The sequence below is a fragment of the Osmia lignaria genome, chromosome 2 (assembly GCF_051020975.1).
Source record: "Osmia lignaria lignaria isolate PbOS001 chromosome 2, iyOsmLign1, whole genome shotgun sequence".
In the NCBI taxonomy this organism is placed as follows: Eukaryota; Metazoa; Arthropoda; class Insecta; order Hymenoptera; family Megachilidae; genus Osmia; species Osmia lignaria.
In genome coordinates, this window is record NC_135033.1 from 7077551 (window position 1) to 7092166 (window position 14616).

The following is a 14616-nucleotide window of genomic DNA, read 5'->3' on the forward strand; positions in this document are numbered from 1 at the left end:
CCGCCCGGTCCTCCACCTCCCTGTATTTCATCTCCGTTCTTCTTTTCACCTTTTGCTACGGGCAGTGCCATTATTTACAATAATATCGTATAAACGGAGCCTGGCCATGTACGTATTTCAGAATCAATCTAACAAACTTTTTTTTTTTTCATTAACTAGATAACGAGATTTCAGTGTTAATTTTTTTTTCCTTTATCTAGAGCCGTACACGTCTAACACCGAGACAACTATCTTGATATGAGTTTTTCATTTCTCTTCTCTCTCACAGACACATCCTTCCATCGCACCGGGAAAAATCATTAAACTCTCGTTTATTCGTCTCACACACACACACACACACGGCTTTAACGAAAAAATTGTCGAGGAACACAGACACACATCGCTCGAATTACTCCGTAAATCTTATTGCCTAGATCATCAAAAGTTTTTTTTTTTTGTTTAGGAACAGTCCCCTTCGAAAACGTTTACAACGAGGCGTTTAGGAAAATAAAGTAAATGGAAACGAAAAATAATTATAGAGAAAGAGAAAACAGAAATTTTTTTCTTCTTTAATGGAACTCAAAATAAAAATAAGGGAATATCGCTCGCTAATACAAAATATACCTCAGTCTCTTCGGCTTTCTAGAATGGAAAGAAAGAAAATAATAATAATTGATCAACCATGCGCCTCGTTGGTAGACGCGACGATTTTCGCAGCATCAACGGATCCATGCGTCTCGATCCTGCGAAATCCGTTCGCGGTCCGCTCGGCAGCAAAGACAATAAATACATATAATCAACGAACAAACTCGCTATGATAATAGCGTCGGGGCGCCATCGTGCCCGCTCGCGCGTCCCGGTGATCGTCAACATTACGCGAGCTCGAATCAAACTTAGAGATTTCTAGCTTCTCGAAATTCGCTTTTGACACCGTTTCCATGGTCGAGTTTCGTTGAAAACACGCCATTAGAAAAACGGGTTCAAAAGCTTCGAAGAACCGGAGGAACACTCGAAAGTCGCGCGAACGCGCCACGATTCCGCGTCCACCGATAAACCTAAACAACTTTGGCATCTTCTTAACCGTTTAAAACATCTCGATTAATAATTTAATAATAGTGGGATAAAATAATGAAGACGGCGGTTGCAGTCGCTGCAATCGCGCTGATAATAATGACAATGAATAATAATAATAGTAATAATAATAAAGTCAATAATAATGACAATAATAATAATAAGCAATAATAGAAATGGTAATAGATAATAGGTAATAAAGAGAATAATAAATGTACTATTATACATTCTTTTCTTTTATATAGGATCGAGCTAGAGCTTAATCTAAAGACGCAGGGCCATTTTTTTTGGCCGTTCGCTGTACACATCAAAGTACATCGAGTACTATTATCGATAACGACGGGGTTCGGGGTGATTTCGAGTATCGATATTCGCATATGTACACACAGGATGTCGAAGCCGCTGTTATTCTTTTCCATCGTGAAAGAAAAATCTGTTTTTGTTTTTCATCCTTCTTCGTTTTTTAAATACAAAAAAAAAGACATCTTCATCGATCGTCGCAGTGCGGCATCTCGGGATAACGTACAAAAAGGATTTCGCCTTCGTTTCCTGTTTTCGTTATTAAATTACGTACAGAGTGGTTGCAGGTGTTTCATATCATATAACGTAATGTACATATATATGTTCACGCACACGTTTCATACATACACATATATACATATATTACGTTATACAGTATGTGTAATACATCTATAGTTATTAAATAAATAATCTTCAGATGCGATAATAAAGTCACTATGTTCATTATCCTATATATATATATATGTATATATATATATATAATATTTATATTCTGTATAATTCTCATCTGTATTTTATATTTATATTCATATTTATATATATATATTTATACTCTTTATCTTGTATACATATATGTATATTCAGTATTTATAGCGTCTTTATTTATAACTATTTATAAGGATTATAGTTTAAATAGCTGTGCTGAGACTCGCAAAGTGGTAACCATTCGTTCGTTTCTCTAGTTGAATTAAAACTGAGCAGCAGCCCTTCGTGACTGCTCGTTTCCTCTTCATCTTCATCTTCATCGAACCCTCCTCCTTCGGTTCGCTCTTCCTTACCGACAGGACTCTCGTTGCTTTCATTCAGCATTCACTACGAGGTCCATTTGATCGTTGTTCGTGTTTATACTCCTGTTGGGACCGTTTCCAGGTCTTTCGATCGGTTAGCGATTCCTTCACCGACCTACCACCTCTCTCCTAATCCTGAGAGGGCGACCTTGGACGATTTAGGGAGATCCTCCAGAGTAGATCGCCATTGGGCGACGACACGTCGCACGGTTAAGATCGATCCGATCTTGGACTCTAGTTAGATTAGGATTCGCCTTTCGCTTAACTCTGCCTCTGCTTATCTCCCGAAGAAGATCCCCTCTTCAGTAGACCGGGTAGGGTGGCCTGTGCGGCCACAGTGGCGGGATCGGCGGTAGGCTTCCGTTCCAAGATCAAGTATCCTTGGTACTCAACGATGAGTCCTCGTCCTGGCTACCAGGATACGGCATGCCTAACTTAGGACCCTGCTGCACGACCACCACGCACTTCCTCATGTGCTTCTCCAGCGTGCTGGGGACCGAGAACGGCATCTCGCAGAAACGACACTTGTAAGTGTCCTTGCCGTGTCGACCGTGAGTCTTCATGTGCCTCGTCAGCTTCGAACTCTGCGCACACGCGTAAGAACACAACTCGCACTTGTACGGCTTCTCACCGGTGTGCGACCGCCTATGGACCGTCAGGTTGGAACAGTTCTTGAACACTTTGCCACAATATTCGCACGTGTCGTTCCTACCGCTTCGTTCCTTCTTCAGTAGAGGACTGGGCAGGCCTTGTAGAGCCAGACTGGAGGTGGTGGCCTTCGATGCTTTGCGAAATTCGTTGTTCTCTAGGTAATGGGGATTTGGTAGCCACAGACCACCGAAGTCTGGCCCCGTGGACCTGGGAAAACCCTGACCGGAGAATATGTTGGGGGTGGTCGAGGAATTGAAGTTGGTGGGCGACAGAGCGCTGTCCTTCTCTTTGTTATTGTTCAGAGAATTGGTTAAGTTGGACGGTGGTTCGGTCTTGATGAAACCGCCTCGATGGTTCTCTTGCAGAGCCTGCCTGTAAGCCTCCGAGTACTGAGCTATGTTGCTCAATCCAAATTTTTCCATCAGATCACCGACCAGACTGGCCGGTTTCTGTTCCACCCGACCGCTACTCTCCTCCCCGCTTTGACCTTGAGTTGTACTTAGATCTTCCGGAGTGTTCTCCTCGGTGTCCTCTCGTTCGGCCTTCTGTTCGTTCTCATCCGCCTCGTCGAGGTCCATGTTTTCGTCGCAGCTGGAACCGTCATCCGGGACGGTTTCGACGCTACCCTGTGGACTGGCGGCCGCGTTCAGATTCTCCTGGTGTTCCTTCCTCATGTGTTTCCTCAACTCCGCGAAATTAGTCACCTCCATTTCGCACACCTCGCACCTGGTCAGGGTCGTCTGACCGTCCTGCGTGTTCTCCTGTTGGTACTGCCTTTCCTTGTCCCGATGGCTTCTCCGGTGTACGATCAGGTTCGACTGGAAGCGAAACTTCTTGTCGCACACCTCGCACGAGTAGATGGTCTCCGACGCGGAGTCGGCTATGATGGGCGTCGACGCCACCGGTGGACTAGTCTTTTCGCTGTCGGTCGAGTTGTTGTTGTTGTGATGACCGACCGGGCTCTGACTGTAGCAGGGCGGCGAATTCTCTTTCTGATGATTGTTGTGCGTTAGAATCGTCGGATTGTTCGCGGCTGGGCTGGGTGGTTGCACTGGTTGAACGTGGTTCTGGACTGGTGGTTGCTGCTGTTGCGATTGCTGTTGCTGCTGGACGGTACTTGGCACTGGTACAGGCGGTACCGGGGCAGGGGGATTCGAATTCGTCGTGGTATTCCCGCTACTTGGAGGAGCCGCGCCTAAGGACGGATTAGCGAGGCTCCTTAGGCGCGCCGAGTAAAAATCCAGGTTGGCCTCGAGTGGTGGAGGATGCGCCTGACTGGCAAGGGCACGGCCGTGCGACAGTTCGGCCAGGTTTGCCAGGTTACGGGCGTTGTTCAGGGAGTCCAAAGAGCTACGCACCAAAGGATCCCCGAGATTCAGACCGTCCATGCCTCGAAGAGGATCGCCCAGGTTCTGGATGTTCCTGGTCGCGGTCTGCAGCTCCTGAAGGCCTCTGTACCCGGCCAGCGGATTCAGGGCTAGGAAGTCCGGCCTGAACATCGGCGGGAAACTTCGTTCCAGGTGTTGAGGTAGCCTTAGAAAACTGTGGAGCGGATCACCGACCAGCGAGGCGGACGATTGAAGCTGTTGTCGTCCACCGCTGCTGCCACTCGAGTTGGTACCACCGGACGAGTTGGCCGCCGATGAACTCCCGGTAGATTTACTGCTGAGATTCAAGTGATTCGGCGGACTTAGGTGATGAGTATGGGTTGGGGTCGGCGTTGGTGGACTCGGTGCTGGCGTGTTTGACGAAGAGTTCGTCAGTGACGATGGGGAGGTGTATAGTCTGGCGCCGTGGACGCTCTGCACGTGCTGCAGCAGCTCCCAGGCGGAGGATAACCTTCTGGAACATTGCGAACACTGCAGCCATCTTGGTTCTGAAACAGATGAACGTATACGGCGGTGGTTAAATGTTTGTTAAGGTTTGATACAGTTTGAGCTTATATCTTTAGGAGAACATTCTAAATTTCTTTTTCTGAAGGGAGGGGATATATATATAAGTTGTCTCAAGGTTTGGAAGAAAATATTCAGATACATTTTCTTACAATATCGAGAAGCATATATTTAGCAAACATCAACTGAAATTTTTGTAACACCTGATTTACCCTCGTGCAACATCGATTGAAAAACATAGTGTTAATGTATAGAATTACTTCCTTCGACAATTACTCGTTCTCTCGTGTTTATAACCCCGTACATAGGGGTTGAATCCGCACAAGACACTTCCCCCTGGAAAAAACACTGTTCTAAACGATTACGCGGCCGATAAGTTGCCGCAGCCTGGACGCTCCAGATGATCTTGCCCCAATGATATATGGCGATGCAATAAAAAGGTTTCTCGTCAAAGCTCGAGGGACGATCATGCACGGGGCACGTATCCGTGTGCCGGCCTGTCATCAATTTTCGACGGCTGCCTTAATTTCGCGGAATCGGGATAGAAATCGGCTGCGTCGATTGAATTCGGAATTCAAACGGCGCGGCTGTGTCAAATTGCGGGGGCTTAAAAATAATATCCCCGTGAACGATGCTCGGCGAGCGACGAAATACGGGGGTTGAAAAGGTGGAGGCGATGGGGATCGTTTGCCGCCACAGAAACTGACCCTTAACGACTTCTCGACCCTCTGGATTGTTGCGTCGCCGCGAGGGGTGACGGCCGCGAGAGGGACGGGTTTTGAATTTCAATGTTTTTAATCCGGAATATCAGATTTTCGGCCATTTTTCACGCTCCGCGTACCAGAGACGCTGCTATAAGCGACGTTGGGGTGTCCGTGGGACTTTTTTTTATTAATTCGAGACCACCCTCCCGTGGCGGACACGGGAACAGACGTTCGAATAGTCTCAGCATGTGCTTTCGGCGAACCACCCTTACTTCGCGGCTTGAAAACGTCGTGAAGCCTAACTTTGAGAAACGTATTCGCGGACCCTGTCATTCCGGTGGTTAGGGACGATCGTGACTTAAATTTACGTCTTCAAGGAAATGAAAAGAAGAATACTGAAAAGTCTTGAATGGGTGGTTTAGAAGATTCCGTATGTAGTTGGGCATATTTATGAATAAGGAATGATACCTAGGTTAATTAATTCAAAATTAATAAGAATAATATAGGGAATATATTTGTATGATATAAAAATAATTATTTGTTAATAATATCTGATTCTGATTCAGAAGGATCTTTGTTTTTAGGTGTCGTGTCATTTATAGCTGCAGTCAGAAGCAACTGTGCACGTTTGAGATTAGAATAGAACAGTGTATGTGTATGTGTGTTTGTGTGGTCTATTTGAGGGATGCTTTGATCGTGGGCGATTTATTATTTAGCTGCTCAGCAGTGTCAATATTATTGAGTTGTTAACTTTTTTTGGAACAGATAGATTTTTCGCGCGCTCTTCATAGCTATGGGTTTAAAAAATTAGAAACAAAACTATAATAATCTAAATCTGTAAAATTTATATTAGGGAACAAACATATTGTATTAGAATTTTGGTGTGGGAACCAAAATTAGATATTCTGTGCATTTCTTATTAGATCAAAGTTTCATGGTTCCTTAAAAACACAAAGGTTTTAAATAATTCAAAATCTAATTAAAATTTAACTCTAATTTTTCCTCTCATATAAGTTGCACATCCACAGTTAATCTCATTCTCTAGAAAATAGCAAAGAAACTGAAGAATCAATAGATTTATCTATTTTCTTCTTCTGTTAACATGAATTAAGTATCACAGATCCAAAAAATAACAAAAGATTCATCAGCTTTCCTAAAAGTTATGAATGAAAGTAATAGAAATTCAAAGATTTCTTACTTTTAAATCAAAAAACATTCTACGATCGAAGGAAGTAACTCGAAGTATTGTTGAAACGAAAAACTTTTCAGTCAGAATCGAGCATCAGGTGGCGGGGTAAGAGATTAAAAGGCTTCGAGATCGTCTCCCATATTATGCCGTTTCAGAATGATTTAGCAACGAGAAGAAAAGTCAAACGGAGACAAAAGGCCACGGAAAAATAAAGCGGTCCTAATTAAACGGCTGTTCGAGATAAGGGGAGATCTTTGTCACGAAGAAAGTCTGGGAGAGAGTTTTAAAGCTGAACCTCCGCTAAATAAGACTTCACATTTTACTAAAGTCTCTTAAACGCACCCCTCTAGCGTCGAAATGGACGCATTTATTACAACAAACGGAATGTTTCTATCGATTGATCACTTTTTCTTTCGGTTCTCTTAGAATCAGAGTAATTGAAACAAGAGAAACTTAAGAAATACGATGGAAATCTTTGAGTTTTTATTTTTCTTTTGCAAATTGCAATACTACTTTAATTTCTGTGATCTGCTATTGATTTATTGACATTTTTTAAGAAGTTATTTCATTACTCCATTCCAACAATTTACCAAAAGCAAAGACAGTCGTGCCACTCGCGTGGTACATGAATATCAGCGATGTCCAATAAACGAATCACGTTCCCGCGGATGCCAGCGACAATAGGACACGTAAACAATGAATCCTAAATTAAATTAGAAACCAAGTGGAGGTACGTCAAGCTCATAAGCGATAGGATACCACGCGACAATAACACAATGGAACACATATCGCCGTGTGTAACAAGGTGCTAAGTAGAATAACGAGGCTGCCGGTGGGCGACGGATTTTTCTTCTCCGCCTCGCTGACCTTTCACCACGATTACGCTTGCGTTTATGCTAAGAAACGCTCGCGGAATGAAAGAGGGAAATACCGTGATCCCTCGCGGATAACCTCGTTCACTTCGACTATCGATTCTTTTAAATCAAATGATCGTTGATCGACTTCTTCCAGGAAACATTGGCATAACTAGAATTTTTATCTAAAGTTGGTCAGACCTCTCATTTATACCAAAAGCGTCAATTCATACTACTGTTTAAATTCTAACATAATTTTTTATTTACAATTTCATCAAAAAAGGTTCATATTTTACATTACATATTATATCGCATTTCAAATATTTATTTGTTAGCTGAAGAATATTGTTTTAATTATTCTAATAATTTCTAATGGTTCGTACCCAATTACAACATTATCCAAGAATTAAAAAATTATTCAGTAATTAATTGAATGATAGACTGGTAGAAAAGGTAGCTTTGGATGGTAAAGGTAGTGTGAAATGATAGTGTTGTGATGTGTTCTGTGTCGTATTTCTGTTTTGACGTATGAGACACGGAAATTGTGAGCTGACAAGTGTATATTATGGGAAAAGTTGTTCATTGTAGATTATGTGGAACATGGTGCCATTGTTTAGGATCGTTTATTCATCTGTGAGGATTGTACTGCATGCAATTCTTTCTAATGCTTAATTATATGATGTCATCAATTCTCTGCTTGATATTTTAAGGCGACTTGAAATATATATTTACACTATGCAGAGAGTATCTAAACGTACAAAAATCTACTTTTTAATAAATAATTTAATTATTCAGATCGTAACTTTTATGAAGAAATAAATAACAAAAAAACAATATCCTGCACATTAAGAGGACTATTACCCTTAGATCTTCGTATCTTCATTAATTCCCCTCAAAATTAATACAGAAAGAAAAAAAAAAGAAAAAAGAAGGAAAATAGCTGAAACAAAGGAACTGTAGAAAAAGTGTTCTGCGAGCAGAAACAAAGGAAACGTAATTTTCAGCGTGTCATCGATTCGACGAAGGAAATTCGAAAACGAAGAAAAAGGGACGAGTCACGCCGAAAACGAGGGGCCATCGTGTGGCAAACCGTGAAAATTCGGCGTATTGTTTCGCGCCTCGTTTTCCTTTCCTTCATGCCCGGAAGACGAAAATATTGCCGAGTTCCCTGAAGTTTATAGAAGAAGGGGACCGAGAGATAAGCAAGTGCCCCGGCATAATAAAGGTGTATCGATTCACAGTCGAACGTCTTTCATATGCAAACCTAGCGGTTGGCCATCCGTTAGGATTATTTCTTTAGATTTTCACGATCCTCTATATGGAAGAGATGGTTAGTGTCCTTCGGGAGATACCCCCGATACAATCCCATCGATCATGATTCAAAGAATCAAAGCTACTACTACGTGGAGAAAGAAAAAATTGACTTGATAAGAAGAATAATTGCAGAGGAAGATGATAGCAGATTTTCAACTTTGGAATTGGATAAAATCAAGACAGGCTGAAATATTGTACATTTTATATCCTAAATCCTCAAACGATTAAAGCCATCGAAGAATTGTCAATAAGTTAATAATAATAATCGTGTTTATTAAATCAATCATAAAATCATTATCGATTTTCATTTACATACGAGCTAAAACTGTGCTTTCGTCAATGCACCTATCTGAATGAAGCAAAACATGTCAGAAAATTTCACTAAAATATTTCATATCATTAAACTTCCGTATTCTCTGTAATGAAATTAATGTTTACTCAGTTAAATTGTAATTGTTCGAATAATTTGAGAAACAATTTATTTTAAATTAAAGATAAATGTATCTTACATGTCAGGAGATAAATTTTACTTTATCCATGGCGAAAAGTTACATTCTGTAGGTATCATGGGATCAAACGAACAATATGGTCGTGCACGAAATCTTGGTCGTTGGTTCGCGATAGTGACCGAACGATTTTCCTCAGAAATTGCTCGACAAATTGGCCCACGCGACGTTTACGGGCAAATCGTTCGGAATGCCATTGTTTAACGACGAGACAAGCCCTGGTCATCCTACGAATACTTCCTTTCAACCCTTTCACGGAAGATTTCACACGAAACTTAGCTACCCCTCGTCCAAGAAGGCGGGGATAGTTTCCGCAAAATAATTTTACGAATCTAGTCTCCCTAGTACGCATTATGCAGATACTTTGTGAAACTTTGAAAAATAAAAATGATAAATTCTCTGGAACATGGTCATATTTTGGTAGAAATAATTGAAAGGGTTAAAATTTGTCAGAAGATAACTAACCACTTTTATGAAATACAAAATATAGAAAATTGGTAACAAGAAATTTATGAACTTAGCTCCATTTTTAAGAATACTAATTAAAAAATAATATAATTAATAATTAAAACTGCCATGACTACAAGTTAGAACGATAGACCAGAATTAAGAACTATTTTTCAAAGAAAATATGCTAAAATCGCTACAAACATGATCTAAGTACAGAAATTTGAATATTTAAAGCTTCTAAGCTAAATAAAATGATAAATAGAGAATATTAAAAAATATTCCCCAAATTTTTTACTTCAACCCCTTATCAATAACAACCAGCATCCCTCCACTACCCAATTATACCAATTTCTATTGTTTGTTAATTATGAAAAGACAATGGCTGACCAGAGTGATCAATGAACACGTCATGTTTTTGCTGAAGGCAAATGAAAGTTTATTAAAACACGTGTATAGTGTTTCGTGGAGGAAATCTTTCAGCTTTTCAAACTGCAGAGCACATCTGCCATCCGTGACGTCACGACACACACAAAGGCCTTTAATCCAGAATGGCGTGTGACAATATTAAAATATCGATTAGCCAACGTATGCGGCGTATGCACTTTGTCCTACGTACAAGGGTTGCACTTAAAAGGGGCAACGTGCACGGGATCCTACCCAGGTAGATAGATTGTGGGCGATTTTAATCAGGATCGTCGGCCAGATTATACACTATTCGAAAGAAACGCCGATTTGGAACCATTATACCAGAATTCGGACAATAATCTCATTTTTATTCATTATTTCCCACTCCTTTATTGTAATTTGGAGCTTAAAATTAGAAAAATGGATTAGCTTATTAGATTAGATTATAGTAGAATCATTATGTAGAAAGGCGAAACGTGTATGAATTGTGTTTTACATTTTCATAGTTATCCCTTCTTATAATTTTACTAGAAAAATAAATATTCGAAAAAGTTGAAATTTGCCTCGGGCATAAACGACCCTTTACTCATGAAAAGTTGAAAGTATCATGACTTCAATTTTCTTGAATTTTTTTTCATAATTTTCTGTTTTATAAAATGTAATAGAACTTTTGATTAGATTTGACAACAAACCACTCAATAAAAAGCAGGAGTTAAATTTACTATAATATATGCAAAAATTCCATCGTATTTTAAAGAATTAATGTATATTTAACTGCTTTGTGGTCACTACAAAATTGCAGTACGACTGGTCAGAGCATCCTCTAAGAATTTTTATGTCTCCTGTTCCTTGGTCCAACCGCAAACGTCAAGGATGGACCCCGCTGTCCATTAATTCTGGTCTCTCGAATAAACGAAGAAAAGGAAACTCCAGATATTCGCAATGTTCATTTCTTTGTAGCAGTAAAGCGTTGCATTTGATAAAAATATTGCTAATTTAACGCTAATCTGTTTCGTGTGTCATTACACATTGCTTGCTCGACTTGAACAGTTCGGTTCAAGAACCAGCTTCGTTCAGAACCAAATAACAAAGAAGAAGCTCGTTTATCTTGGCAGTTAGCAAACGTTTCTCGCATTGGTATATTGAAACGTCGTTTACTTCTAACCTTTGTGAGTGACACTTTAATTGTCTTTTCTTCGAACTTCTTGAACGAACAAGAAGACAAATGAAGAGAAAAGAGGAAGTTTTGAAAATATTTGGCTTGCAAAGAGAAGAAAGAAAGAAAAGTAAAATGAAAAAGTAAGGAAGTGTGTAAACGGTGAAAAATGGACTTCTACTTTGCCACATAGTGGCCATCAGCTATGTCGCTTTAAATTTTATAAAACATTAATGTTCAACAATTGTTTTCAAAGAGAATGAAGATGTTTATTAAAAAATAATTCTACTTCAACTTTAAATAATGATACTTTAATTTCAAACTATAGAAAAAGTTAGAAAGTTTCTTTACAAAATTATTATTCCCTTACAAAAATTTAATAAGAAATTTCAGATTACTTAGAAACTTTGAATAAAAACACAAGGATAAAATTTCTCTAATTTCAAAGAAAATTATGATTGAATAAACAACCTAAAATAAACTCATCGCATGGAACGATAAATTCGTGAAAAATGTCAAAGGGAAACAACGCGATGGCGTTGGTGAAAAATCCTTCCAACTCTTCTTCCTGTATTGGCACCGTCTGTCTCTCCAGTGTATCACTTTTATGTGGTGCTCGTTGACTTCCTTCCGCGGACCAAGAAGAGGGAAAGGAAACAGGGAAGAAGAGAACGGAAGGGCTGCAGGACCTCGAAACCCTGAGATACAACCAATTCGCAAGCAATTCTCGCTGCGCCTCAGGCGGTCCAGTAGGACGAGACCGGTCGAGGGTGCAAGATAAAGAAAGAAAGAGAGAAGAAACGTTCGGAAGGGTCGCGGTGGAAGCATAGAGAAAAGGCGAGGAAAAAGCTCGGCCACGAACGAGAATTAATATTCCAGACAAACGTGACAGATAGATCAAATCTGCATCCCACCGGGAACACCGGTGTCAATTTCGACGGATTATCGCTTCTTGTCTCCGCTTCCTTTTCTTCGACCCCCTTCTCTTTTGACGTGCATGGTGACGTCAGTTTCACGAGGGATATTTTTCTCTTATCCTTGCTAGTAAAGAATTATTTCTATTTCCAGTTAAATTAGAAAAATTACAAAATTCCTGGATTCCATATTATCTATTGCCATTGTTAAGGGTGTCAATAAAAAATCATTTCTAGGTTTAAAAATGAAATTTAAATATATTTGATAATAAATCTTTTTGTCAAATTACAAAAATTACGAAAAGGGTATAAAATTAAAATATTTTCGATAACGAAGCATTGTCCATGCCTAATTTCAAATGGATCCTATTTGGTCCACTTAAACGTTCCTCCCTAAGATACGCTTACGGCAATTTAAATCGCGACCAGACAGGAAAGCCACTAAAAAGGCGGATAAAGATCGCCACGAGGGCTGCTCTGCTACACGATGCGTGTCGATCGTCTCCGATCCTTACCTGGACACACGCGACGAAATCAGAGCAGATACACCGTGTCGTGTACAGACCGGTGAACGAATTCACGCGTGCCTGCGTGTGCGTGTCCGTAGGCAGAGAGGCTCGTGCGTACCACGTGGCCAGACAATAGGACGATTCTAATTGGGCTTTTGGACGTGGCCGGTCGATGACAAAAAAGCAGGACAAAAACGGCGACGAAAGGGGCTTATCCGTGGAACGAGCCTGACGCGAACCAGTTCGGGGGATGAGCAAGAGAAACGGGCTTCTGTCCCGGATGGGGTTAACTCTCGCGATACAGCCACCAGAAAGGGGGCCGCCACGAGCTTCACGGACCGTGATGAAATTTTAAAGAGACACCGGTGCGTCGGTATCAACAAGCTGTTACATAATTATGATCGTTTGCATTAATCACCGGTTTCTGTGAAATGCGGTTTCGACGCGGACCAACCCTTCGCTGATGGAAAGTCTCTAAACGCGACCTCGAAATGGGATGTTAACACGTTTCCTACCAACCTCTCATTATACGTGAATGATGCTGTAAAATTTGTTAAAAAACAATTTTCCTTTTTATTTTTTTATTTTCCAACCTCTGACATTAGGTGTTAGTGGGGGCTCATTAGGCCTTTAATTAAAATTTTTTATTTTTCCATCGTGAATCAAGATGATCTAAATGATTATTAAACTATTTTATTCCCTTCTAACAACTTGAAAATTATTAAGAATTAGAAAGAGTAACTTGTATCTTTAATTTTTTTTTATATATTATAGTAGGTACAACAAATTTTTATTGCTTGAATTAATTGCTCTTCAGTCTATAAGAGATTGTATTAATAGGCTTTCAGTATGCGACGTGTTAAGTAACAACGTATAGTCTCAGCAAGGATAACATTTACAAAAGTTAGAACAATGCTGATTGTAAGAAAGAAAACAGAGGAGTGTCCAGTGATTCTCATTGAATATGATTTCTTAGTTACACCTCCTCCACCTCTGTCTCTTTTTCTCTGCGATGCAAAGTAGGCGGTCGCAGGTAAGCACTGAGTTAAGAATCTCAAAGGCTGTGTTTTCAATTCATCAGGGGTGTCGAGCCGCATGAATTTCGTTTGAGGCCGTCGCCGTTTCTTTGACGTTAATCGGAACAAACCACAATTCTGGTGTCGATTCGTCGACCAAGTGAGTGTAAAATTACTTAAATATTCTAAGCGAAATAAAAAAGAATTTTTAAACAAAATTTCTCCCCTCAGAAATGATAAATTATAAGAGAAAGGTATAAAAATAAAATTAATGGATGTTTTATTGTACACCAGAACGAAGCAACGAGGATACTCGTACGTTAGGCCGTTCGACATGCGACAATGTGGCCTACGATCAAAATAAGGGGGTCGCGTGGGGTGGGAGCTATGGGGGCAGGTTCACCCCAATCCCCGAACAGACTCTTTAAATTCAAAAATCGAATCTACCGCGGTATTGTTCGTGCTCGTTGAACCACGATCGACATCACATGGCAGCCTGTAACTGTATTTTAAAACTCCCTTTTTTCTATTTCTTTCTTTCTTTTTTCCTCACCCCCTCGAATCCGAAACCCGAATTTTCAACGCAGATGATGTTCGACGGTTGAGGCCAAATTTTCACTCGAAGTTTAGAAATGAATTTTCGTATAATTTTGCTTCAAAAATCTTGAAATTATTATTTGGCACTTAAATTTAATTATTGAGAGCAAAGATGATTAATTTTCAAATATCAAGCTTTCTATTTACAATAATGATACTGTTAAAAATAATATTTTTTTAAGTTATTTGAGCATTTAGATCTAATTTGTAGGGTGTTAATTAGGCCCATCGATTATAATTAAAAATATTTTTGATAAATAAATGGAGATTCTTTCTTTGGTTTATTTTTTTTTCGTAGAATTAAATATAAATAAAATTAGA

At 40.0% G+C, this 14616-nt stretch overlaps 1 protein-coding gene across 2 annotated transcripts in view; it reads right to left on the reverse strand.

Moving 5' to 3' along the window:
- Window positions 1-534: 534 nt before the first annotated feature.
- Cph (BCL11 transcription factor chronophage) overlaps window positions 535-14616 on the reverse strand; it is a 36195-nt gene continuing 22113 nt past the window's right edge. For both annotated transcript variants that reach the window (XM_034329897.2, XM_034329898.2), the window contains exon 3: window positions 535-4665. In XM_034329897.2, the coding sequence (XP_034185788.1) occupies window positions 2510-4665 (2156 nt within the window). In that variant the 3' untranslated portion in view covers window positions 535-2509. The remainder of the gene's footprint in view (window positions 4666-14616) is intronic.